The sequence below is a fragment of the Alexandromys fortis genome, unplaced genomic scaffold (genome assembly GCF_014885135.2).
Source record: "Alexandromys fortis isolate MF-2015 unplaced genomic scaffold, M_Fortis_MF-2015_v1.1 scaffold_178, whole genome shotgun sequence".
Taxonomy (NCBI): Eukaryota; Metazoa; Chordata; class Mammalia; order Rodentia; family Cricetidae; genus Alexandromys; species Alexandromys fortis.
The window spans coordinates 961,202-988,783 of NW_026068054.1; the positions used below are offsets into that span (position 1 = coordinate 961,202).

Here is a 27,582-nt window from a genome sequence, read left to right on the forward strand (position 1 = left end):
GGTGAGGAGATGGATAGAACCCTGTTCCAGGACCTGCTGAGATGGGAGAATACGTCTCAGGAGAGACCCGGCCATACCTAAGGAACAGGATAAGCAAGAGTTTTAAATTTCAAGCTGCTTCCTACCAATAAATCCGATCCCAAATGGGTGACAGTACCCCTTTAGAAAATCGACCTGAGGTTTAGAGGCCCTTTCCTCAAAACTAGCATCCGAAAGGTTTTACTGATAACCATCATGAAATACAGAGTTGTGAAAAGAACAAAGCTACTATGGCCTCCCTCTACAAAGCTCAGAGCCCAGACATACATGGTACACGTGCTCCTGTAGTGTAGCTGGCACACCCCAGTATATGCACGTGTTCCCAGCTTCCTACACACCAGACAAAGAGAGCATGCACTCTGCTGAAGTCTGAAGCGGCTCCTCATGACCCCATGTCCCAACACACCCTTCAAAGTGTTGGATGCCGTCATCTCTACTGGTCCTCTTACCCAGAAGGAGAGCACCAAGCCCAGGGGTCGACCTGGGTCCCCACTGCACAGGCTGGCCTTGGTCTTTAGAATTCCCCCGTCCCATCACAAGCCCTTCCCCACAGCTTACTGCTTTGCATGGCTTTCCACACTTAAGCTGCTTAACTTTAGACTAACAACCTCTTAATTGCTAGGTTTCCAAAAGGCTTTCCATAAATCTGGGGTACGGATTCACCCACTTACAGCCTGCAGACTGTATGCGAGACAGAAACAGGGCACCTCCACCCAATTTCTGCCTGCCAGGAAGCTGTGGCTTTTATTTTTAATTTTATTTAAAGGAGGATACAGGGTACCCAAGACACCACAATAAAATGACATTAACTGTAAAATTACATTATTAATTCTTTAATCTCACTTGAGGCTTCAAGCTGTTGCTATGTCCAATTATCCGTGTAACCACCTGTCAGAATCCCGGCGCTATTTAGCATTACCTCCAGGACAGCGGTGGGCCCGGTGGTCCGTCAGGTCTGCCAGAGATTCGAAGTCCTGCTGACAGTGATCGCAGGTGTAAATTGACTCATCCTCCATGTCTTCATCGTCCTCATTTCTCTCCTCTTGACTTGTCACGCTGTTCCTGTCTTCCAGCGCACGGCTGGTTTTCCGATCACACTCTGGCTCTCCTTCTAGGCCTCCTGCCAACAGGAAGAATACGGTCCACGTCAGCTGACAGGGTCTCAGAAAAGGGGTTTAAAAGAATCACCCAGTATTTATTACGATACATTTAATTACTCTACCTCCTGGGGTCCATTATTCTTGACACCTCTCAGTATATTAATATATTGGAGGGGGGGTGTAGCATGTGGTGCAGTAATTCTCAACTAGATTCTTTAATTCATGGCGCAAATCTTCTAGGAGGACTTCCTGTCATCTTCCCTCTATGCGTGGATGCTGGGTGTTGTGACCCCTCAAGGGAAGTGAGAACGCCTAGCATTTGCTTCCTAACAATCCAGTTCTATGGCGTACCTCTCTGAGGCGCCCGCAGCTGCGCCAAACACACCCTGACTTGTCGCTTTCCCTAAAGCCCCGCAGTTTGGAATGGGGAGAGAGATCTCAGTCACATTGACCCCTCCACACAACACATCTCCCAAGTCCCCGTAAATGCCCTGTCTCTAGAAGGCGCATGAAGTTGAAGGATCCGGGATGGTTAAATCTGGAACTTGAATGGAGCCAGTTATGGAGGCCTGACTGAATCTCAGCACTGAAGAGACCGAGGTGTAAGAATTCTGAGGTCAGAACCAACCTGAGCTATAGAGTGAATATCAGGCTGGTCTGGTTTCACAGACTGAAACCTCAACAAAACAAAGCCATGACAAGAGGAAGCCTGAACCCATCGGGCCGTTCCCAGTGACCAGGGAGTAAATAACAAGGCTTGGATAACGGTAGCGGTTTCTATAAGATTAACAACTTCTCTGGACTTAACCCTATGCGGTGAGCCTGTGGAGGGGAAAGACTCCAGACCACATTGTTGCTCTGCATTTACACGCGCTGCAAAGCCACATCTCTAGGTACACAGCCCCATTTCACAGAGCTGAAAAGGAGCTCAAGAGGTCACACTGTGCAGCATCCCACAGAGAGGGACAGCTCTGTGTGTCCCATTTCAAAGTAGGGCCTTCCCATGCCCAGCAGAGGGGTAACACCCCAGCACCCTCCATTCCCTGACTTCTCTATACCTTACCACATCTGTGGGAGCAGAAAAAAGCCTCAATCTTAGCAATTAACAAAACTTGTAAAGCAATGTACAGAAAGAAAATAAGAAGGCAAATATACTTACTACATATAATGTCAGTAACACTCATAAACATCAGCGGTTTGCCCACTAAAACACAGGGACCCTTGATTGGAAAACTAAAGTGTGTGTTATCCCTTTCCACACACAGTTGTACTGGTCAAAACCTGGCAGCACTGATCTAAATCAACTAAAAAGGCCTCTATCATGCATAAATGTATTTATGCAAATGTGTATGCATGCAAAAGTGCATGCATATGTGTTATGTGCATATCTGCATGCACATAACTGTCACCAAAAAAGGCTTAGCAGACAACCTTTAAATTCCCCAGGGCCAGTCGCCAAAGCATAAGAGAGAGACCTCAAGCTAGGAACGCATTCAATTTGAGGAGCAAAGCACAGACCCATAAATATTTCAATTTAGAAACAGATGATGTTATAAGGGCTCTATTTCTCCTGTCTGCAAAGAACACACACTTCCAAGCCCCCAGCATCAAGAACCTGGGAACACAAATCAGCTCATCGGAGAGCCAGCTGCCGCCTTCCATGGCAGGGAACAGCGTAGGACACGCGGCAGAGGCAGTAAAAAATCAATGCTTCCATTTGTGGCCCATCAAAACATCTCTCTTCTTACCAATTAAGGGATGTACAATTTTTAGGTTCTTTTATTACCAGAACAAGCCAACTCCTGGCAATACAGAAATCCCATTAAAAGCTAAGCAGCATATTTATCTCAGGGAATCTGATCCACAGCAGCAACTGCAATGTGAAGAAACAGAAAGTGAAGAAATAAAAAATATCATTCAGAGCCTTCAAAGGTATAATCATCACACGTCGTAGTTACACAGGCAAGCACTGCTCTCTGAAATTCTAGTTTACGGTCTCTTCCCTTAATTTAGAAACAAAAACAAAGGAAACCTTCTGCAGAGGATTTAAAAGAGTCATAATTCCAATTTTATCTGCGCAACTAACTCTCTAGACAGTAAGTTACAACTCCGCACCGAGCCTTTGCTACTTTACTTAACACACAGTTTAATAGACATATTTAAATTACCCCCTTGGTTTGGTTTTCTTTTTTTCCCTGCCATATTTACTTGGCAATTCTAGTTGTAATGGCTCAGCAAATCCACAACTGGAACCACAAACACCACACTGCATTTGATCTCTTTAAATCTGGTACATCCTGTTGACTCGGGAGTAGATAAATCAGAATGTCAACTCCCGGTTTTATAAGGCAAAAGCCCATAAAGTCGTCCAAGACTATAAATCTGTTTTAAGAAACTGTCACCTCCCCTATGTCTGGCTACTAATGGGAAGACGGGGTGGCTGTGCAGAAAAGGACAAGGGAGGGGAGAGAGGGAAGGAGCAGATAAGAGCCCAGACCTCACCATTGGCCTCCCAAGGGGTGGAGAGCTCCGCCAGCCTGACCTTCAGGAAAGGCTCTGGATAGCCAGCCCAAGTTCTGAGGAAGAGACGATCCCTGAAGAATCAGCACCCAGCGGCTCTGCTGACTCCAAGCTATCAGAACCTTGGAAATAAGCACTCCAAGCCTGGGCAGGACAGGCTCTGTAGAGTCCCCTTTACTGCAAGAAAGGACGCTGGCAGGACAATGGTGGCCCACACCTTTAATCCCAGCATTTGGGAGGCAGAGGCAGGCGGATAAACTCAAAGCCAGCCTGGTTTACAGAGTAAGTTCCAGGCTAGCGAAGGCTTAACAGAGAAACTGTCTCAAAAAGCAAGAACAAATGAAGAAGAGAGAAAAGGAAAGATGGAAGGACAGACAGATGGACTCCACTTTCCTACTCAGCCACCATTCTAGAATCTTTACCAGCAGGAAAAAGGATGAAAAGTCTTCTTTTGTCAGGGAAGGAAAAAGAGGCTCCAGGGTCACCCCAACCTATACAAGAAGTGGGGCCTACACTGTCCATCTCTTCCCAGAGGCCCAAGGCTCAGGAGAACAGAGGGCTCTTGGGCCAACATCCTCCCTGGAGCACTCTCTGGCTGCTCCTCGATCCTGGACCCACCCAGAACCAGCCTCAGAATAAGCCACTAGGGTCCGAGGATTGACCTTCCCTTTTCCTCTGACCCAGTTCAACTAGTCAGAGGTAGCCTTGCTTGCCCCATTCCTTCCCTGGCCAGCCTCAGAGGTCCTCCTGGTCCCCACTCTGAACCTGCATGTGGCTAGAACAAGCACAGGAGGCAGAGGCCTAGCTAGGCATGTCCCAGTCCCTACCAAGAGCCATCACATGTTTTGGGCACAGAGGCCTCCCGGCATCAACCACAGCCAACCTACTGGTCCTCCAGCCACCTGGAGATCAGACACAGCAATCACCAACCTGGGAAAGGCAACCTGCTGGTTTCTTCAACCTGTCAAGGCCTCTGGGTCTGTGAGGTGGTTAGTCAGTTCTTTTCCCTCCCAGCCCACTCTGGTTCTCCCAGATGCCATCCACCATAGCTGAAGCCTTGAAAAGGGGAAACCCAAGGACTTTGCATGGGGCTACTCCCTTGTGGCCACATGCATGGGACAGGAAACCAACTGAGCCAGAAAACCCTGCCTCCCTGATCTAAACTCTACGGCCTCTACTTCCCAGACCTTACACTCCACCCCAGAAAGCTCACAATTTGGCATTTTCTAAAGTTTTTGCCCAGGCAGCCATCAAGACAGCAGCTGGCATTAACTGGACCTTCGTTGGCTGCCCAGCCCCTTCCAAACACAGCCATGTGGGGAGTGCTATGGGCAGTTGACTTCATGGCCCCATTCTAAGTAATGAAAACGGGGTTCTATGCGTTAGTCAAGACCAGGCCACCATACAGCTCACCCACAACGCAGACTTGATGAGAAATGATGAGCCAAGTGTTGGGGACTTGTCCACACCATGGAAGTCAGAGGGAGGGTCTGTGTTGGCTCCTGCTTCTTCTCTGTGCAAGCAGCTATCTGCATAGCCACATGGTTCCAAGAACTGCCAAACTGCTTCTGCCCAGGACTTAATACTTCCTGTTCCCTAGCAGGCAGGAGAACACCCTTACCTCTCACCCACCTAACACAAAGCCCACACACACCTGGGCCCCTGCCTCCCTACCCCGCGTTGTGAGAACATTCGGTACAAAAGATGCTTATGAGGACGGGATTGCTTTTCCTTTCTCGCCCACTGTCTCGGTCTGCATTTCCTAGACACACCAAAATAGTTCTCCATCCACCTGTCCCTCTGCAACAAGTCCTTGACCCCTCACCCATCAAGAAGAGGGACCTATGTGTCCCACCTACAATCCCCCACAGGCTGGCAGCCTTGGTGAGCCTCTAATCAATAGAATGCAATGGAAGTGGTGTGCAGGGATGCTCCTGACAGTAGGTAGAAGAAGCTTGCCGCATCCCTGTAGGTCTCCTGGGATCCTCCCACTGGGAATGAGCCGCCAGACTGCGAGAAGCCCAAGCCTACCACAGCTTCGGCTTAACATCCAGTACCAGTATATGGGTATACAACCCATGGGCATACACCAGTTCAGACTTCCATTCCTGAAAAACTTCTTAAGGCTATAGCTCTGGCCGCCACACAGCTGCCACTCAAGGGACACCAAGAGAATCTGCCATAAAACCCAGCCGGCCCTCAGAACAGAGAGAAATAACAACAGACTGTCAGTCGCTTGCAAGCACCGAATGCAGGAGGCTTGACACTAAACTGGCCAGAGCATGCCCATCAGACTGCCAACTCCATGGGGTGTGGCCAGGGCTGCTTCTGCTCACTACCATTCCCCAGCCTCTGGTGCAGACAGCCACACAGTGGGCACTCAGTAAGCGCTGAGGATGCAGAAAAGCGAACTGGTTTCAAATAAGCAAGCCTCTATGTCTGCAAGCACTATTTAGCAGATGGTACTAAGTGGGACCACAGAAAGATATCAACTCTTAGGCCGAAAGAGTCACATATTGCTGGTCTCAAAGTATTCAGGCTGTACAGAGAGACTACTGTGTCACAGTGGCTTCCCGCAAACCGCCCCTTGGTGCCATTCTATGGTCTATGAAACTCAGAATCCAGATCCAAAAGGTATGGACTGGAGGGTTCCAGCAGCAGAGGCCACGGCACACGCTGCTTCTCGTTAGGAAGTAGTGTTCCTTTACTCCACCATGCCACAATCTTTCTCAGGGTGAGAGTATGAGGGAGAGCCATGCACTCTGAAGAAAGCACCACACCGCCTAAGAAGTGGCAGAGAGAAGGCAGAAGTTTGACGAAGGAAGAGGAAGGTGACCCAGCCTCCCCAGCAGAAGGAATTTTGGGGTCCTCAACCTAGGGCTTCCATGTCACAGTAGCTCAATGCCTTGATACCATGGCTACCCGAATTTAAGACAGGGAAGCAAACTACATTAGGAACACCCACAAAAAGCAGCTCTGGATTCCAAATCCCCAAACATTAAAGGGGGGAAGCTGAGGAAATGCTGCATGGAAAACAGCTGTGTTTGTCCTGTTCAGAGAAAGAAAAGGAAAGTCTGAGGCTGTGAGTCTGGGAAACTTCCTGGGCTTCTGACCTGGGGATGCTGTGGGGCTCCCCAGCACCTACGGGCATCTGAGACAGTCTCAACAGGAATCAGCAGTGAATGAGGTCCCTCTGTCCCCGGGTCAAAGGGCACTGTGCCCACATGGGTGCCTCTTCTCTTCCCGGGAAGATCTGTAGGTCCAGGTGTCACGTACAGGCCCTGGACACTCTGAGAGCCTCCACGAACCACGGGGAAGGCCTTGACTTTGAGACTTGAGGGCTGAGCACCACATGGTGGTGGCAGAAGACCATGATATTCCAAGGGAAGAGCTAGAGAATCGGACACGCCAATGCCAACAATCACACACCTCTATTCACTCCACCCTCATCCACAAATGTTTCCTGAGTGCCCAGGGTGTGCCAGGCATAACATAGACATGTTTGCTAAACGTCAGTGCACTTCCTAGCCCTGTTTATCTTGGTGGTCTCAAAGCCCACAGAAAGCCTGGCACAGAAAAGACACTTAAGAAATGGGATGTGGGCAAATGAATGAGCAGGTGGGAAGCTGAGGGGGGAAGTGGGGCAGGAATGTGGGTTACACAGACAGCTCTAGAAGTCCCCTGCTTCACGTGACCTCAGAAGTGCCTCCTGCCTGAGCCTCTGGCTTCTGCTGCACCCACAAGAGTCTGAGTGGGACAGGCAGCATCTGTTCCAGCTGCAGCAAGGAGAGAGCAACACTCACTAAACGGACAAGCATGGTAAGATGTGAGAGCAGCCAAGGCCCTCCTACCGCTAAGTACATGAGCCTGGGAGGTTCTGAGTGGGAGGGGAGAGCAAAGGCAGAAAGAAGGGTCACAGGGGGAAGGGGGCTGGGAAGGAGGAGAGGGCACGAGTCGCCGGTCAGCCAAGCAGGCAAGTACTTGGAGGGCTTCGTTTGTCAACTCTTCTCACAAGAGGACCTGGACGTGACTCTGAGCTCCCCACCTCTGCAGGAAGTAGAACCACCCAGTGCTGAGTTCCAGGTACATCCAAGGGTTGAGAGTCGTGGTCTAGAAACATCAAGACACCAGGTACAGCCCACTGCTGATGGACTAAAGGCAGTCACTGAAATAACAATCCACACAAGCAGCAGATGGCTGGATTTGTAGTTTGGGGACTATGGAAAGGGTAGAGAAGACAGACAAGGGCCACAGGCTGTGTGGAGCCAACCTGACTCAGTTCAGCAAGTGGGAACTTTGAACAAGTCATTTCTTGTCTCTTTTAACTCTATTTTTTTAATCTTTGTTTTTTGAGACAGGGTTTCTCTGTATGGCCCGGGCTGTCTTGGAACTAGCTCTGTAGACCAGGCTAGACTCAAACTCACAGAGATCTGCCTGCCTCTGTCTCCCAAGTGCAGGAATTAAAGGCATGTGCCACCACTGCCCGGCTCATTTAATTCTTTAATTGTTGTAACGAGGTAATAAATATGAAGTCCGGTATCTAGTCTATGGTGTGAGAAAAGAGTTCGTGGCTACTGGCTTATTGCTGCTGTTAGTCAGACCCAACCCACTCACCATCATGACCCAGGTAAGGGTTAAAGACATCACTCAGCAAGTGAGGCTTCATGTGTTCCTAAGGATTGAGAAGGTGTGAAGATCAAGGCACATGCCCCTGTGAAAGGCACAAATATATCCATGCAGGCACCCCACACACCATTAATAAAACTCAGCCCAGAGAGAAGACTGAGCCCCCACTAACAAGCTTGCCATGTGACTTGAGTCTGCCAGGCGGCCAGCATTGACACCTTTACCTCACCGTTCCCTGACCCCACCTTCCTTGTCCTTACACCTACTGTGGTCGAGAGGGAAAACAGGCTGGAAGGTGTTTTCCACACCCACGTTTACTGGAGGCTACGTTTCCCTACGTAAGAAATCCATACTCTGTTCTGACAGCCTGTAAGCTTCTTTAAGACACGCTCCCATGGCAAGAAGCACTCTCAGAACTTGGGTGCTGGCTAGCTTAGCTCCATATATGGGTCCCGTCTGCAGAGGAGGGGGGCATTCTTGACACAGCCTGAGCTAATGGGCCTGCAAGGACAGGGACACGGGAACAAACCAAACAGGGCCAAAAGTCTCTGGCCCCAATTAGACAGAATGTTCGTGCATCCGCTGCCGGCCTCAAGTTCTGAGGGAGCCGTTATCATCTGCAGGTTTACAGAATTCGCAGTGTGAACCAGTGTTTAACACTCAACCTAAGGTGCCCTTGGCAGCAGAGCTCTTGGCAAGTATCTCAACACATAACTGACTGACCGTGTTCTGCCTCTTAAAGAAGTGACTGTTGCCCCGGTCAGGGTCAGTGGGTGCACAGAAGGAAGAAGTCAGGGGCAGACTGTACTTCATGAGCTTGGCTGGGTGTACTGTCCAGGAGGGACTGGTCCAACCCAGGACCCCAGCTGACCCTGGAAATAACCGGAACCTTCCAGGGAAGAGATTCTGGACCCTACAACCAAGAATGACTCACAGTGTTGTAGCCAAGGTCTCCTCCTTCCTCGGCATCTTTCGTCTGTGTCCTAGTTTTCGATCTTTATTGCTGCAATTGAACATCATGACCAAAGGTGACTTGGGGAAGAAAGGGTTCATTTGGCTTCCAGTCCTGTGCTACAGTCCATCGCTGAGGGAAGCCAGGACAGGAAGTCAAGGCAGGAACTGACGCAGAGGACATGGACCACTGCTCACTGGCTTGCTCAGTCTGCTTTCTTATGCCACCCATAACCAGCAGCCCGGGAATGCACTGCCCACAGTGTGCTAGGCACTTCCACATCGGCCACTAGTGAAGAAAATGCCCCCCATCGCCCCCCAGACACACCTATAGGCCAATGTGATGAAGGCCTCTTCTCAACTGAAGTTTCCCTTCCCAGATGACCTCAACTGTATCAGGTCGACAAGAACACTAACCAGAACATCCTGTGACTGATAGCCCATTAAGGGATACGTCACTTCACACCGATTATACAGAGAGCCAAGTAGGTTCAGACTGGGGTGAAAACCCAATGCCACTCAAACACCACGTGAAGCAAATCTCCAACGTCACACACTGTACACACCGGGTGTTCCTGGAAGGCCTCAAGGAAGGAGCCCAGCCTGGCTCCTAGAGACGGTCATTGCCAGTGGAGAGTGCCATCCAGCACAGCTTCACGCTATTCTTTCCTTACAGAAAGAAGGTCTTCATTTTCATGGAAAATCTCTGGAATTTTTAAAACAATCAAGTTTGCGTGTGTCCATGTACTTATTATACAGGTCACAGCACAAGTGTGGAGGTCATAAGACTCAGAGGAATCTTCTCTCCTACCACATGGGAGCCCGGGATCAAACCCAGGCTGTCAGGCCTGGCTACAAGTGCCCTTACACACTAAACTATCTCACTGGCCCCTAACCTCTGTTTTTTTGTTTTGTTTTGTTTTGTTTTGTTTTTAATGTGTTGACTTTTAAGTTTTAGGAAACAGTGCCAGCTGGGCTTGGTGGCACCATGCCTTTAATCCCAGTACTCTGGAGGCAGAGGCAAGCAGATATCTGAGTTCAAGGCCAGCCTAGACTACAGAGCTAGTTCCAGGACTGCTAAGTCTACACAGAGAAATGGCGGAGGTAGGATATTAAGCCTTTGGAAGACTGGATGTGGCCTAGAGCTCAGCTGAGAGTCTCTTCCATGAGATACCAAGCAGGGGCAACCAGGGGTTCTCACATCTGGGCCATCTGCTCAATGCTCCTTAGATGAGACGGTCAGCTGAACAGTATGACAGTGGCCCTTCTTTGGACACTCGGGCCCTAGGTTTGTGTCCATTTTATGTGATCTCGATGGCTTACACTGAAGAGCCTTATCCTCAATCTGAACACGAGGATGATCCTGTAACCTGGTCATGTTATGAGTTCCCGCTACTAGGGTCTGTCTGCTCATGCTGGCATCACTCCGGTTTCTGCCAACCACGCCTGGTTGGCATCGAGCTTTCCCCCAGACCTATCAGACACAAAACTCCACACGTGCAGTCCGCCAGCATTTACTAAATACCTACTAGATTCTATCTACTGCTAGAGGCAGTACAGAGAACCAAGCCCAGCTCCGTACTAGACTCTATCCACTGCTGGAGGCACTGTAGAGAACTGAGCCCAGCTCTGTGCTGGAATAAAGCCAACATTCCATCACAAGCGTCTTGCTCTTGACAATTGTTTATAGACAGACAAGGGGAGAACACGCTCCCTCAACCCATCCCACAAAGGCACAGGGACATGGCAGCTTCCTCTGCCCATAGCACACCTGCACAGGCTCACTTGAGATAACTGTGGGAGCAGGGAGGGCAACAGAGCAGGTGGGGTGAGGAAGGAGAGGAGGGGACAAGATCTCACTGGAAGGGGAAAAGAAATGTTTTCCATTAAGTAGTTAACGGTGACACTCCCCCGAGCCACACAATCTTAACAGAATGGATCGCACCACGTGCAGTGATGAGGAACGGTAGGACTAAGCCACCGTGGAACTCTGAAAATTGCACGCTGTGACTTGCTGGAGACCTCCTGAAGTGGTGACCATTTTGTCCTCCCAGAGCTATCAGGTGACATCTCCAGGCAGGCCAGAGATGGGCAGGACCACATGGGAGTTAGATCAAACCAGCTGATGTGTGGCTATAGCCAGGCCTGACTCTAACTGTTCCAGAACCCGGTAGAGAACTCAAGGCCAAGATGCTGGGGCAAAATTCCTCCCCTTATGGCTGCAGAAGGAGGAGCCCCATGAAGAGACAGGGGCGTGGAGGGGTCTGTCTTACTCTTAACCAGAACACATGGCCAGACTGCAGAAGCTTGGCTGGGCTCACACAGAGCCCAGAATGAGCATAACAAAGCTGCTTTGGCTTCTGGGTACCATGTGCCTCTCTGGTCCTCAGCAGGCCTGACTGTAAGTCAGGACTGTGGAACAGAGCCTTTTGAAACAGTGTGCCTGGGACAGACACTTAGAACACGCATGATGTCCCCGAGGGGGAACAGCTCCCTCTATTGTTTTCTGCAAAGGCTGAGGGGGCTCACTAGGCCCACTCCACCTCAGCAGCCAGGGCTTCCCTAAGTCCCACCCCTTGCTGCCTGCCTACTCCCGTGTGTACTGAGTACTCGCTAAATATTCCTTCTGCTCCTGTTAACAGAAGTTTGTCGGATCAGCTTCGCTCACCCATAAGCACCTAGCATAGGGCCTAGCACACAGTAGGTGCAGTACAGAGTGGGTCCTCCAAAAGACTCTGCGAGGTGGGTGGGATTCCTTTAATCCCAGCACTCCAAAGGCAGAAAGGTAGGAGGAGGATCTCTGTGAGTTCAAGGCCACCCTGGTATACAAAGAGATTCCAGACTAGCCAAAGATACACAATGAGACCCTGTCTCAAGAAAGGGAGGGAGGGAGGGAGGGAGGGAGGGAGGGGGGGCGGGAGGGGGGGGGGGGGGGGGGGGGGGGGGGGAGGGGGGGGGGGGGGGGGGGGGGGGGGGGGGGGGGGGGGGGGGGGGGGGGAGGGAACTAAGAAAGGCAGGCAGTCTGAAGAGAGCAAGTGAACCATGCAATCCGTCAGGAAGGACCCAATCCACTGTGACATGTAATGATCCCACTGGGGGTATGGCTCAGTGGCAGCGTGCTTGCCTAGCATGTACAAGGCCTTGCATTTCATCCCTAGCACAGCTAAACAAACAAATGAACAAACAAATCCAGATATGGGTCTGTATGAAGACAGAACCTTGGGAAGGGTCAGGCAGTGGTGACAGAGCCCGGAAGAGGCACTCCATTCCCTCCTGCCCAGATGCAAGGGATCTCTGGTGCCAGAGACCCCAGCCCAGGCTCCAAGGCCTCTACTGGAACCCAAAGGCCAGATACTCCCCCTCCCAATGACCCTCCAACCCAGGGCGGTCTCCAGCCTGGCTTCTGTGCAGCCCTAGGAGACCAAGAGTCCCCTCTCTCCTTCAGACACAGAGCAAAGACTGTGTAAAACACTTTAGAAGTTAACTAGTGACGGGCCATGGAGACAGTCTGGTGTGTGCCACATCCCAGGAACCACAGAAGTGTCTCCTGGAGAAAAGCTGAGGGTCTGCTGGGTCCTTTTCCCCACACGAGTAAGTCAAGCAGTAGCCAGGTCTCATCCTGACCCAGGCCAAGCACCCCCAGGGCAGAGAGACCCCAGGTCACCTCCGGGGACCCTGACGACGGCAACAGGTTTCTTCCAGGGACCACATGATCTCTGCACAGCTTAACCTCATCCACTTGCTAAGGTCTGTTGGCTTTCTGCTTGTTTCACTCCAGTCCCCAAGAGAGTGTTTGGAGTCTCACACGTGGGCTGTAAGACAGAGTCTAAAACCCAGTTTCCTACGGCAACCCACGGAACAGAAACTAGCAGCCTGCTGCCCAGCATTCTCACCCGCAAGAGAACGGAGGGGGTCTCCAGGCCGGTACACCTTTTCTGGTGGGATGGACAGATGCAGGAGTTCTGCATGTTGGTCCCCAACCTAGGCATCTACATTCCCACACAGGAAGAGCTGAGACTTCAGGGGATTAGATTAGCCACAGGTCAGAGGTCAAGTGGGCAGCACAGAGGAAGCTTCCAGATCCACCCTAGGGCTTGGCAATCTCCACCCAAGGGTCAGTATCGAAGTGATCTTTATGCACACGCACACGGCACCCCACTCACCCCCGGGCTCATCCTCCAACCGTCACTTAACTCATATTTCAAACTGCTCTTGATGCTCTTTAGTCAACATGAGGCAGAAACCTTTTATTAAATGCTGCTAATTTTTTATTGATCACACTGTGAATCATTTCATTTTCCATTACCGCAAATGTCTCCTATCAGGGCTCCGTAATGACGCTCCTTTATGCAGTCCCGAGCAACTTGTCACTTTTAATCAGTTTTCAGCTTCAGCATGGCTCAAAAATTAGAAAGCGGGCTCTTTGTGTCATTATTGCTTTTGTTTAAAAAAAAAAAGTTTCCATACAGGAAAGGTTATTATACTTGGAACAAATACACACGAATCAAATTCGAACTAAATTCCTCCCTGACTCTAACCAATTTTAGCGTTAGCTCTTATAATTTTTTTAGGTTTATTTTCATGGAAAGACTGTGCGTAATTATTGTTCGTGCCCTCCCAAAACACTTACGTTACTAAAGTGCGAAATGTCTTCTAACACAAAGACAGATCTCTGGGAAGTAATTACAGAAATGCATTCAGGGGCAATAATTCTATATTAGCTGTCAGCAGCAGACATCTTTAGAAAGGCACTTGTTACCAAGGAATTATTTTTGTTGCTGTTGAAGGCATGGCAGGCAAGTCCGAACCAAAGACTGCATCTGACCGGAAACACTGGATCCCTCATCAAGGGTCAAATTAAGTTTAAATCATTACCTTGAAGCCCAGCAAACTCGTACCTGCCTGTCTATTGTGGAGACGATTTTGAGACGCACTCGAGCGCAACGTGGTCGTCCCTTTCGCAGCGTGGTGCAATTACCTTGAGTCTCAAAAGGATTCTGCCAGGAGCTTGTCACAATAGGGAAAGAGGAGGTGGCAGGGTGTCTATTAAATGCTAACTCATGTCACCAAACAGAATTTTCAAGAATTATAAATTGCCGAGCTGCCTCGCGGCTGACCCCCTTGCGTTAAGAAGAGCCCAGAATATTATCAGGAAAGTGCAGGAATTTGCATCAAAGGCAAGAGAGGTTGCTCTATAGGGAGCCTATAGGGGTGCCGCTGAGGAGACAAACCACAGACCAGTACTCGATCCACAGAGAGTATGGGCAGCTATGCAGTTCCAGGAGGGGTAAAGAAACACCCTAAAAAGGAGAGGAGTGAGAACGGGAAATTCGGCTGCTATGTGAGCGTTGTTGCTAACTCTTGGCATATTTATGCCACAACTGTTTCCCCTTTCTAAGCTTCGGTTTCCCTATCTTCACTCTCCTACCTCAAGGCTCTGTAGCAATTTTTTCCCTCAGTTCAGGATGGCCTCGAACCTGTGATCCTCCTGCCTCCACCTCCTTCAGCAACTCCTACTGGTGTGTGCCACCACAACCGGTATCTGCTGCAAATTTAAGTGAGCAAATCGTACCTGCTCCTGTTCCAGGCTTGTTCTCCCACTTGCAAAATGCCAAGACCTATTCTAGATGCCACAAGGAACCACCAAGTCTTCAGGGCTAGGAGGGATAGAGCAGAAAACAGAGGGGTTTCCTATGTTTGAGGGGTCCCCATTGTCTCAAGGAATCTGCTTAGAGTTGCCCAGCCTCAGTTTCCCTATCTTTAAAAAGGATAATGCTAAAGGTCACACTGCCTTTGTGAATCAGAGCAAAACCCAAGCATAGGCTTCTTAATCTGCTCACCCACCACTGCTTCCAGTGACAGGTGTTTGCTGAGGCCACTCACCCACCCTGCCACTGTCCCTTCCTGGCCAAAGCACTGCCATCTTCGATGGAATCATCCCTTCCCACTGCCCTCTATGAAGCTCACATGGGGTCACCAAAACACAATCCAGGGACATTTTCTCTAACTGTTCCAGGAGATGAAAATTACCTAAAATGAAGCCTATAGTGGAGAATGGAGCTGATGCGTAAAGCTGGAGGAAGACACTGTCGCCATGTCCTCAGACCCAACCACTCAGTGACAGGGCTAGAAAGCCCATGCACTGGAGAGCTCACTGGGAGAGCATAGCTGAGGGATTAAGGATGCAAATATAAAATATTTCAATATGTCCATGGGTGGAAGATGGATAAACTGTGGTGTTTTTACAAGTAGAAGCCATGTAGCAATTAAAATTAATGAAACAAGGCTGCATGGATCACCATAGACCCTCTGAGCATAACCCGAGAGAAAACAAGTGGGTAGCAAAATAGAAGCCATATTTATATACCACACGCCAGCATAGCCTTATGAACTGTGTGTGTATACTGACATTCCAACATTTGTGCTGTTTTTAACGAGTGTCCAGCAACAACATTTAGATGTATTTTCCCCACATTTCAAGAAGAAAGACGGGCACAGAAGCGATGGACGCCAAGCCCTGCAGGGGAACGAAGGGCCCTTCAGAGCTCTGCGGGTGGATGAACGAGGTGTGTTCCTGAAGCTGAAGGTCTTTCCTGGATGGCCCTTATTCCCTTTCTTAAATGTGAAATAGTTCACTTAAACAAACACTACCGCTGAGCCACTGAAGTTTTAAATGCTAAAATTTCTGAAGAGAAGGAATGGTGGGTTAAATTTGAGAACAGCAGTGGAAGCACAGGGTTTTAGATGGAAAGACTCTGGGGGGTGTGTGTGTGTGTGTGTGTGTGTGTGTATCACTGTGGGAGGGGGGACCAACACACCACAGCCAATCCAGCCTACAACACAGCACACAGTGGAGGCAGGGATGGGGTGCCCACACCCACAGATCCTACTCCACTTCCTCCCTCCATACAGGGTGATGCAGATGGGCAAGAGGTAGAAAATTGCGAGAACTTTCACCATAAATATGAAGTGGTACCAAAATACCAAGTTCTGACAGAACAGGAACATGCCCGTCACTGCAGAGCCCCCCTCCAGTGCCTTCAACAGTACCTAGCGCAGACAGCATGCCTCAATCCTAGTTCAAATGAATGAATAAACATAGAACAGGATGAATTAAAGCCATTTGTGTCGTTATTTAGAGCAGATGGACACCATCAGGTTGGCCATTTCTAGCAGGCTTTTTAAATGGTGTGTGTGTGTGTGTGTGAGAACACGCTAGCCACATTAATACATGGGGGGAGGGGGGGTCAGAGAACAACCTACAGGGGTCAGCTCTCTTCTTCCGCCACGCAGATTCTGGGAACTGAGCTCGGGTCATCAAGCGCTGGCAAGTTCCTTTACCCACTTAGCCATCTTGCTGGCCCAACTGAGTCGTTTCTAAGTAAATGTAGATTTTGTCCCTCTGTACTGGGGAAAGAATGGCCCAGCCCTGACTTCTCACCAATTTTCCGCCCCTCCTGTGGGCAGGCTGCGCTCGTGAGTTCTCACTGAGCACGGAAAGCACCTTTGGGGAGATGAGAATGGAAACAGTCTAATTCAAGACGGAGCCAGGCGCTGCCTAAAATGCATCCTGGCCTCCTTCCACAATCACACATCGAATGGAGAAAATTACTCCAACCCACTCCGCAGGAGCACATCCAGGCCTGGCCAGCCAAAAGCAGCCGTTGCTAAGAAATCACACCGGGTGACGTCACATGATCGCTTGCTGCAGGCAAGATGCAGCCGGGGTCAGAGTTCGGAGCAGTTTCTGCAAATCTTCCCAACAAAGCAGGGAGAGGAAGCAGAGGAGGTTTCCTGACAGGCACCCGGTGCGGCTGCACGCCCTATCAAGTCTGCGCTCTTATGAACGTGGAAATGGGCCAGCGCTAACCCACCCCCAAAACAGGTACTTCTTCTATGCTGGGGTACTTCCCAGAACATGAGGGTCTGACTGCCGCCAAGGCTGTTGTCCTCTGCAGAAAGGAGGAAACATAAAAGTCCAGGCCACAGCAAAAGCAACATGATCTGCAGCTTCCCACCTAAGGAGCTCAGTTTCCATAGTGTCCAGGTGCCACCAGCTGTTCGTATGGCATAACAGAGAGTGGGCAGCAGTGGGTCTCTCCAGTCAGGCCCCCAGGGCCATCCAGCAGCACCGAGACCCATAAAAAACAGGTTGCAGGAATGAGGTTCCAAAGAGCTCTCAGCTACAATGGACATAGGAACAGCCAAGTGGGATGACACAGCCTGGAAACCCCTGGACGAACGGGTCTGCCCATACCCAACAGGCATGCACTGTGCCTTTTACAGGGCGGCCATCAGGCCAGCCTGTGGTCATGTAGAGCTTTCTCCCCAGAACTGCTTCTATGTGTCTTTTTCATAGAAGAAAGACGGGAAGGGGGAGGCAGCTGATTTCCTCTAGTTCTGATTACGAAGATGTTTGTGACGGATGTCAAACATACCAGCCATATAGAAAATAGCACGAATGACTGAAACCTCACCACCCAGAAATCCAGTCTGAGACCACTCTGAGGCACTGAACCTCACCCACCCTGTCCTGAATTGGAAGGCAGGGGCAGCGATCACTATACGGAATGAAATGGTGCCCCTGATGACGATCCATAACCTTCTACACCTTGATGTGCTCAGCCCTGTGCTGTGCTCGCCTAGTCGCCGGCTTCCGGAAGTCGCCCTTAAAGCTTCATCCAGAGCAAAAACCACAGCTTGACACAGTGACTCACAGCTAAACACAAGAAAGTGCAGCGATGCACTGGGGAGGACTGAGATTTGTCTTCCAGGCTAGGTTTCCTAGTATTGCAAGAGGATCCACCTAATGGCCTCTTTAAACTCTCTGCTGTAGCTTGGTTCAGAGGACCGCCTTCATCAGTGCTGCCTGGTAGGAAAGCCATCAATGTTCCCAGAAACATCATCACTGACCATCTTTCTGGACATCACTCTGATGTTCTAGTTACACACGCCAAACAAACAGATAGATAGATGAATAAATGGATAGATGATTGATAGACAGACAATAGACAGACAGACAGATGTACAATAGATAGATAGATAGATAGATAGATAGATAGATAGATAGATAGATAGATAGACAGACCTATCGACCAAAGGCCCATGTGATAGAAAATAGGTAATTTTTGAAGGGATGGGGCTCAGTAGCCCCAAAGTCCATTCTCTGTTTCACGCGTGTGCTCATGCACACACCCCTGAGCACACACCACATTGTGCTTCTGTTCCAGGAAGTCACTGTAGGCCTCATCTTCACAGCTGAAGATTCCAGTAAAACTTAGCAACTTCCAATTCAGGAATTCTGGCAGTAACAGCAAGAGGTACAAAATCTGGGCACTTCCCAGATTTCCTAACTACCGCCATGGAAACAAGTCACCCCTGCACCCCAGGGGTCAAGTCGGGATGGTCCTGGGAAGCCCCTCCATTCCTCTGTCCCAGAATCTCAGACAGGAGAAGAGGTCAAATGTTGTTGTGACCTGGACGTCCCTTAGAGGCACCACCCTTCCTCGCTGCCAGCTGCTGGCCTACGCTGAATCACAGAGAACCTGGTGGGCAGGGGCAGAAGGAGCCTGGGACAGCACCAGTCTCATCCAGAGGGGAGATGCAGAGACATGGGACACAGCACCTTATGCCCTGCAACTGCCAGGAACTTCCTCAGATCTCAGGAAAGATCTAGTGAGGAAGAATGGTGACGGACATGCTAACAGAGAAATGTAAAGGGGGACCAGGATCTGAAAGATTAGGGATAAAGCACAAGGTCTGGAGAGGTAACTTCGGCAGGCAGTGATAGTGGCTTCACCGAGGGAGCTGGGTGCCCACAACCAGAGTGGGGAGAGATAGGTCTGTGACATGGGAATGCCACCAGGTCCTGAATTAGAAAACCAGGAGAAAGCTTGAGGCAGAGCTCAGAACTGCTGCACCTGTCCCTGAAAGTACTCTAGGCTTCAGGTGGGTCAGTGGTGACCTCAGACAATAAGTTTGGGAGTCCCTAGACACTTGAAATCGTTGCGCATGCTGAATCTTCCTAGCAAGCACTTCAATCCCAGAGCCACAGATATGGAGGCACATCCAGTTCTATGCAGAAGCCAGGCCTAGGTCCCAGGTCCACCATGACCACAGCGGAAAAGTGTTCTCATTTCTCAAAGATTAAATGTGACTCAGACCCCTCCAGGTAAGCTAAGTCTCAAGATAAATACACCACCACCCGTGCACTGCCTCTGTTTCCCAGAGGAATGATATCATCAACCTGGAGGGCTCTACTGTGCTGGGCAGTGGGGCTTGGGATCATCTCTCCCAGGGCAACATGGGAGTCATCATCTTTAAACTCAGAAACATCTGAATTGGAGCCCTAGAAGGAAGAACAGCAAAGAGGTCCCTGTAGCCAGAACAAGCAGGCATCAGGACGGCGTCTCACAGTGAAGACTAAGAAAGAAAAGAGTAGCTCACCTCAGGTCCTCAGCCCCACCTCACAGGCTACTTCCTAAAGCAAGGCCCTAGAGGAGAAAGCTGGACTGTAGGACATCTATCCCGCAACCTGTGGCTCAGCGACCCAGGCAGCCACATAACTGGGAAGAAGGCATCTGAGGCAGGAAGCCTGGTGCAGGTGGCTTCCACAGAATCTAGCTCACAAATGAACCCTGTGGGCTGCAGAGTTCAGATCCAGCAGGCCCAGCAGCCCTCAGGTGAGAAGGAAATGTCGGAACTGGTACCCTATAGCTATTTGAACCCTGTCAGAGAACTCTGGCCTAGGAGTTTGCAGGCAGCTTATCCTTTGAACATGGACGAACAGAAGACTACACGGGCTGGAAGGAGGCGCTTGGAGAGGCAGGTTGCTCTGGGAGGTACTGGAACACATCACCAGATGTCATGGTGCCATCAAGAAAGGAAGGTGCACAAGGGAGGCAGAGGCAGGTAGATCTCTGTGAGTTCAAGGCCAGCCTGATCTACAGAGTGAGTTCCAGGACAGCTAAGCTACACAGAGAAGCCATGGAGAGAGAGAGAGAGAGAGAGAGAGAGAGAGAGAGAGAGAGAGAGGGAGGGAGGGGAAGAAGGAGGAGGAGGGGGGGAGAAGGAGGAAGAGGAGGAGGAAAAGGAGAAGAGGAAGAGAAAAAAGGAGGAGGAAGAGGAAAAGGGAGAAGGGAGGGAGGGAGGGTGAAACCTGAGGAACTCATCATCATAAAGGCTGAGACACAGGCTTACCAGAGACAGCTAGACAAGGTCTGTGAGGTACTGGGGTTACTTAACCTCCCTCTCTTAACCAGTTTCTTCGCCCCCCATAGGTTGTAATTGAGAGCCTGCAGCATGTTCCTCCTGGACCCATTGAGTGCCAGGTATTACCTAGCCACCAGCACCAAGAAACACAGCAGTCAGGGAGCCCAAGGTGGTGGTGAGCATGTGTCCCAAACAAGAGGCAAGACAGTGACAGGAGGCGAGGAGGCAACTGGAGTTCCAGGGGTTGACAAGGGTCTCTCTAGGAAGGGACATTTGAGACAACATTAAAATGGCAGCAAGGGCCAGGCATGAAAAGGTATACCAGGTAAAATGCACCCCTCATGCAAATACCCTAAAGCGTCCACTGTTTCGGAAGGCAGGTAAGCCTCGCGTCCTTAGCGCATCCCCAGCAGTATTCAAGCAAGACCTGGCAGAAGGTGTGCTAGGGGCCCTAAGTACTAGGGGAGGTTTGGATAAGCCAAGGTTTCTAGGTCTCTCCCACTTCCAAAGCTAATGCAATTACCTTCTGCCTGGTGCCCATAGCTGGGCGGTAGCTGGCACATGCTACAGCTGCTGGACACACAGGACTTACGTGCACAGTGTGGGCAGCACCTTGGTTCCACTACTAAATACACAAAGAGCAGCTTCTTATGTGGCTTGATGAGGAAGTAGAACCATGGCAGGGAACGGGTAGGATAAGAAGGAACGAAGAAAGTTTTCCCAGAGACATCATACATGGAATTCCAGGCAGAATAATCTTTCTCCCTACCTCTGGGCCCCTTGGATGGGCACTTCCTGCAAACCTTGGCACTTGGCCTGTGGGGGTCTACTTCCTTTGTACTAATTAATTTCTAACTGGGTTTCAGCTACCTGCTCCTGAAACAACTGCAACCTTCCAATGCTCCATCTTCTTCGACGTTGACAACACGTGCCTCCCTCCCCCTTAGTAAGAGAAGAAGGGAGGTGTGAAAAAACATCTAAAAAGGGCTGGCCGGAAGCAGTCAAGCCCTATCCCAACATGCAACCTTCATTCATAACTCTATAGAGTCAAAACTGAAGAGGTGACAACAGGAGGGGTCTCGTCACCAAGGTGCCAGGCAGAACAGAGTCAGGGGAAGCCAGTCCCGCCCTCAGAAGCCGGGACCAGGAGTTCAACACTCCCACAGATCTCCCTGTGCTCCAATCCTGCCCCTTGCTAGTCTTTCTTGAATTTGCCTGGTTGCCTCCAACTTCCTCCAAGCCACCATAACTGGAAAACCTCCAGTTCACACGCAAAGTCACTCCCCGCTCTCGGAGGACACCTATGGAGGGTGGAACCACCTTCTCCATCATCGTACATGGCTAATAATGACCCTCTTTTGCTAATAAACACACACACACGTATGCATAATGGTTGTTGTAATTAAGCGTGCGACGAGCTGAACTGGAGGGAAATTAGATTTGTTTACGTGCCGTTCTGCCGCTGATGAAGCACTCGCTATCGGGGAGACTCCTCACTAACCCTCATTTGGCGGGCACACTCTTTCGTGCTCTCCTCCTTCTATGTCCCCTTCAGAAATGGTAGTTGGTTAAAAAGCCATTCTCAGGGCTGGGCTTTCTTCTAGCAACTCTTAATTCTCAAGCCGCATCGCCCAGATGCTGACGGTGCACGAACGTCAGAGTGATTACAGTTCTCAAGGCATGAGCCCAGTGCTGGGGGAGGGGCAGGGGGTGAGCGAGAGCAGTTCTGGGCACTTGATGAGTCATGGCAGTGTGGGGGCCATCCCTGTCTCCAGGGCCAACCTAGAGGTAGGAAAAGAGGTGAGCGAATGGGTGGTTAGAGATAATGAGAGGAAGCCAGACTGGAGATGGAAGAAAGAGACCAAGCAGATACAAACGCACAGCTTCAGCAAGGGCAGCTGGAGCCCACAGAGGTGACACTGGTATCAGTGGCCAGGGTAGCTGACTATTCCATAGATACACAGACAGAGGAGGCTAAAAGCCCAAGAGCTCTGGATTTTGTTCAAATCCTAGAGGTGGGCTGTATCAAGAGGTATCCTATCCCCCTGGATCTTAGGGGTCATGAATGCACAATACAAACTTAATGACAGGCAGGCTTGTTTCTGCAGGGTAGTGTCATATACAGGAGTCCCTGCCAAAGAGAATCGGCCCACCTACCGGAGCCCTGCAAGTGACCCAGGCAAGGAACAACAGACTAGCATCGATGACTCAGGCTCAGAAGGCCTCTGCCTGCCCATCCCTTAAGCTGGGACCCAGCGAAGCTTCAAGTCAAAAGGGCCAGAACCACATGATCATGTCCGATGCTACCCTGGACAAGGACTCTCTCCAGCACCTTCCTGTGTAGAGCTGGCAGGGGAGGACGTGGGTGCCACAGTGGGGGCTGAGAATTAGGGATGTACCCATGTGAACTGATATCAAGTTCCTAGAGAGAGGATGTAGGAGCGTATGGAGCAGATAGAGGGATGGGTGCCAAGAGAGAACCTGGGCTATGGGCTTGCATAACTGCCTAAGTTTTTTGATTGTTTTGTTTGTTTGTTTTCTAAAGCAAGAGAACTTTTAAAAGCCCAAGTTCTACCAGAGACAGAGGTCCTCCTAACCACAGCTCGCCTGTGACCAGAGCAGACAGGTGACAATATAATGCTGGGAGACCCAACAGCTAAGACAAGTATTTGGATGTAGTTATTTGACCTTACTTATAAATTACTTGATGCATAATGGCTGGGGTTTTTCTGCTTAGGTTTTTTTTTTCTTTTCCATTAGACTATGTAACATTGGGACCAAATCCAATGCCTCTATCAGCTCCATGCCAAAGACAAAACTCGGGTTTTCAACACATGTTTATTAATAAGCAGAGCCAAGGGCTTCCACTCATTCTTGTCACATTTCAGTGCTAGGCTTCATTACTGCCTTTGTTTAACCTCCTGTACTACGGATTCCCCCATAACGTCCTGAGTTCCTATGACGGCTACCACCTTCCTCCCAGACCCCTGCTACTGCTAAAGTGATGGCTTTGTCACCACGGAAAGGACACAGGATGGCGAGCACGCAGCTCATGCCAGAGTTCAGCACTGTGCCATTGCACACAAGTTTAAGGTCAGTTTCAACTCTCTCCTATGCAACCCATAGTCCATAACGACAAAATGTCAAGTCAAACCCAGCCAGACACGTGACCGGCTGCTTCCAAGTGCCTGCCTTGGGTAGAGCATCACGCTCAACACAGCAGGGGAAAGAGCTGCCCCTACTCTTGGCCCCGTGCCACCCTGTTCCATCATGGAAGCTGGAAGGTGATGCTTGTGCATGACATGGGCAGCCCAGCAGTCAAGCCAGGTTTGCTACCATAGAGGAGCCCATATCAAGAACCCAAAGCAGGTGTGGTGGCAAGCACAAAGAGATGGATTTTCCCTAGCACACAGGAAGAACGGCCAGTCAAAGACAGGACAATGAACAAAGCTCTCCTCCCCACAGAGGATCTCTCCTTCAGAGCCAATGTCAGAGTCTTCCTTCCACACAGCTGTTCCATTGGGTATGTGGTCACCTGTCCAGGACTGCTGTATCTCTTGTGTGGACATCTTGAAAAGCTCTGGTTTCTTCAGCCATCCACCAAATGAGTGGACTATGTGGTGGTCATGTGCTGACCTACCTTCACCTTTCAGCAGTGGGAAGTGGCCTGTCTGGGAGCCTTGCCACCATGAGTATCCAAGTGTACTCTGACAAGAATGATCTGTAAGGTTTCTCTTCACCCATAACCGGACAGAATCTGGAATCCCCGGAGACCCGACTTTGAGTGTGCCTGTAGGGCATTCCCAAAGAGACTTAAATGAGGTGGAAAGAGCCACCTTGAATGTGAGTACTACTGCCCCATGGGCAGGACTTCAGGCTGAATGAAAATAGAAAAGGGACAAGCCAGCAGCACTGAGCTCTCTCTCTGTTTCCCAACTGCACACAGTGTGACTAGCTTCCTCATATTCCTGCCACCATGGCTTCACTGTGCACACAGTGTGACTAGTGTCCTCATATTCCTGCCACCATGGCTTCACTATGCACACAGTATGACTAACATCCTCATATTTCTGCCACCATGGCTTCACTATGCACACAGTATGACTAACATCCTCATATTTCTGCCACCATGGCTTCACTGCCGTAATGGACTCTATCCTCAAGCAGGGGACAAACTAAACCCTGAAGCAGCTCTTTGTAAATCAATGGTCACAAAGTTGAGAAAAATAACTAATATGTCACCCTTGCAAAGATGTTCTTCCCTCATACTTCTCAGAAGAGATAATCCAAGAGTCAGACACAGCATGACAGAACTTTAAAAAAAAATAGCGATAGAAGTAAGCCAGTGGTCACTTCAGGGAGAGGAGGGCCACAGCTGTGATGGGATTTGGAGGCAGCCGACAAAGTTCTGTTTCTAGATCTGAGAGCTGGCTTCGGTGGCTTCTTCTAAAACAGTCACTGAACCGTTGTATAAAATTTCGATGTCTGCTTCATTTTACAATGAAAGTTTGTGAGGCACGGTAAGCAGAGGCAGACAAATCTCTGGGCTCAAGGCCAGCCTGGTCTACAGAGCGAGATCCAAGACAGAGAGACTCTGTCTCAAAAACACCAAAAGGCGGGCTAATTATAAAAGGGAAGTTTGTTATGCCTTTCGCATTAAAGTAATGCAAGACAAGGTGCAGCCACTGGCTGTGAGGCGACAGCATGAAAGCCCAGGGTAGCTCACCAGTCAGATGTTGTGACCAAATGGAAGGTGCTATAGGACCACAGCAGGCTCACCAACATCTGGGACCCATCAAGTTCTAGGTCGGGTATGTGTGTATGTCTCTGTGTGTGTGTGTGTGTGTGTGTGTGTGTGTGTGTGTGTGTGTGTGTGTGTGCGCGTGCGCGCGCACGGGCAATGGCACCTCTGTCCTGCTGTGTACAGGATCTAGACATTTAACTCAGGCCGGCCTTGAACCGACATCTGTTCCCTCTGCCTCCCTAAGGCTGGGATTACAGTAAAGGCTATTTTAAGCAGAGCTGCTTTTTGGCGAGCGTCACAGCTGAGCCTTCCTGCTTTCACCCTCGTACTCTTCTGGAGTTCTGATGCTCAACCTCAGGAGGCACTGTATTTGGAAGAAGCTGAGGCCTGACACGCCAAGTGGAAAGCCTTTCCAAAGTAGCAAGCTGGGAGCCATGAGAGCCACCTGCAACAGTGTGCGTAAGGAGACTCGCACCCAGCATCCCGCCTCCCTGCCTCTCCTTGACTAACTGGCTAACTCCAAAGAATGTTCATCTTTGCACACTCCTGCGTGCATATGCACACATACACGCACACCTGTACACGCTCACATATGCACAAGCACACACACAAATGCACACAAAGGAGCATCGTTCACAGAAGGCTTAATAAGGGAATAAATGAACAAATCCGTGTTCAAATCCACTAAGCGAGGGCCGAGTCCCAAACAACAGAAGATAGGCTAAAGTCGCAATTCCGGAGAGGCCTGCAAATAAAGACCCACCCCAGGTCACAGCAGACATAGGATGGTCTCCGTGACCCAGCAAGAAGTGGATGGGCCCCACTGAGGCGTAAACCCAGACAACTTCCTTGCCCTGTGCCCCTCCTCCATTCCTATGGTAAGTGACCACACAAATGATCACACGTCGGGCCTACGATGCCGCAAAGACATTATAGTCTTTGGGAAGAGCCTGTGGCTGGTCTGTGACACTGTAGGGTTAAAAGGCAAGAATGGCTGTCTCTATATCCAGGTGAGAGAGCTCAGACAATTTAGGGGAAGACAAACCAGGAGGAAAAGGGTGGTTCTGCCTCTGCTCTGAACAACAACCAGCCCTAGAAGCTCCAGTTTGCTTTCCTAATGTTACCCCAGGCATCAAGGGCTGGCCTCTTCTAGCTGCGATCACCTGGGACCTAAGGACACCGCCTCTCCCCGCTTGAGAACTACCTGTGTGGAAGGAATGTTCTGTTCCCTAGCTTCAGCCCGGCCTGAGAAGCAGCTGGGCCACCAGCACCAGACTTGGTTTCGGAACGTGTGCCAGGTTTAACCATTGAGGGGAAATGATGGAGAAGCAGGAGTGCACGCCCACCAAGGCTCTGCAGCAGCAACGCTTGCTTTTCTGAGCAGCTCCTCGCTCCCCACGTTCACTGAGTTTAACTCATAAATCCTAAACGGGTGACAGGACATTTTCACCTAAGTGTGCACGCGAATCAGCTGTAGGACATCCTGTCCTTGGCGGGGTCCCATGTGTTCCCCAAGGTCGTCTTGCTCACCTCAGCCAAAGATGTTAGTCTTCCCTGGTTCCAAACATAGATATGGATGGGACTGAACTGCTCACACTTGTGGCTTCTCTCACTTAACTAACGTAGCACTTCACCCAGACACTCTGTGGCAATGGTTGCAACTCCCTGGTTGGTGGCCTGCAGTCACAGCACTCCCAGGACCACAGCTGACTTTGCTCTACCAGGTCTAGGTTCCATCGCCTCTCATGGTTCATGGCATGGCGGCATGACAGTTTGAGGGGACAGGGCAGTGCCTATGGGTCACCACCCATCACAGCCACCACTCTGCTTAAGTGAGACATAAAGACCAGGTATCTTCCCCTAGAGCAAAAGAAGGGTGTGGGTATGCATGGGTGTGTGCATCTGTGTGTGCGTGTGTATGTGCACATGCACATGCATGCACGCATGTGTACCTGTATAAAGATGGAGGCCTCTCCTGCACCCACACCCTTGTCCATGGACCTAGATGCAGACAGCTGGGATCCACCCAGCTCCCTCTCCAGGTCATGTGGCTGAGGACCACGCTCTACAAGTGTGCTGTTATCATGTGCACAGACCGGCTGGAGCTGCTGCTCCCGGAAGATGAGACCACTGAGGCACACTGTGACGGATGCAGGGAGTGCCAACCACACAGCCCCCGAGAAGGGGACCAGTCGGCACTGAAAAGGAAGGAGACCCTAATACAGTCTGTAACATGGATGAACCTTGAGGATAGACAGGAAGGGAAGCGGCCAGACTCAAATGACCCAGCACACCTCCTTAGTACCTTAGGAGCCAGTAGACAGGACAGGGGCGACTGCCATGCTGGGACAGAGGCTGACATGGGGGAGTGGATTTCAGGGATTCTGAAGC

The 27,582-nt window shown here is 50.3% G+C and overlaps 1 protein-coding gene across 1 annotated transcript in view; it reads right to left on the reverse strand.

The window, feature by feature from the left end:
* Znf423 (zinc finger protein 423) overlaps nucleotides 1-27,582 on the reverse strand; it is a 294,241-nt gene that overhangs the window by 195,649 nt on the left and 71,010 nt on the right. The window contains exon 3 of the mRNA XM_050119822.1: nucleotides 959-1,159. Within this exon, the coding sequence (XP_049975779.1) occupies nucleotides 959-1,159 (201 nt within the window). The remainder of the gene's footprint in view (nucleotides 1-958; nucleotides 1,160-27,582) is intronic.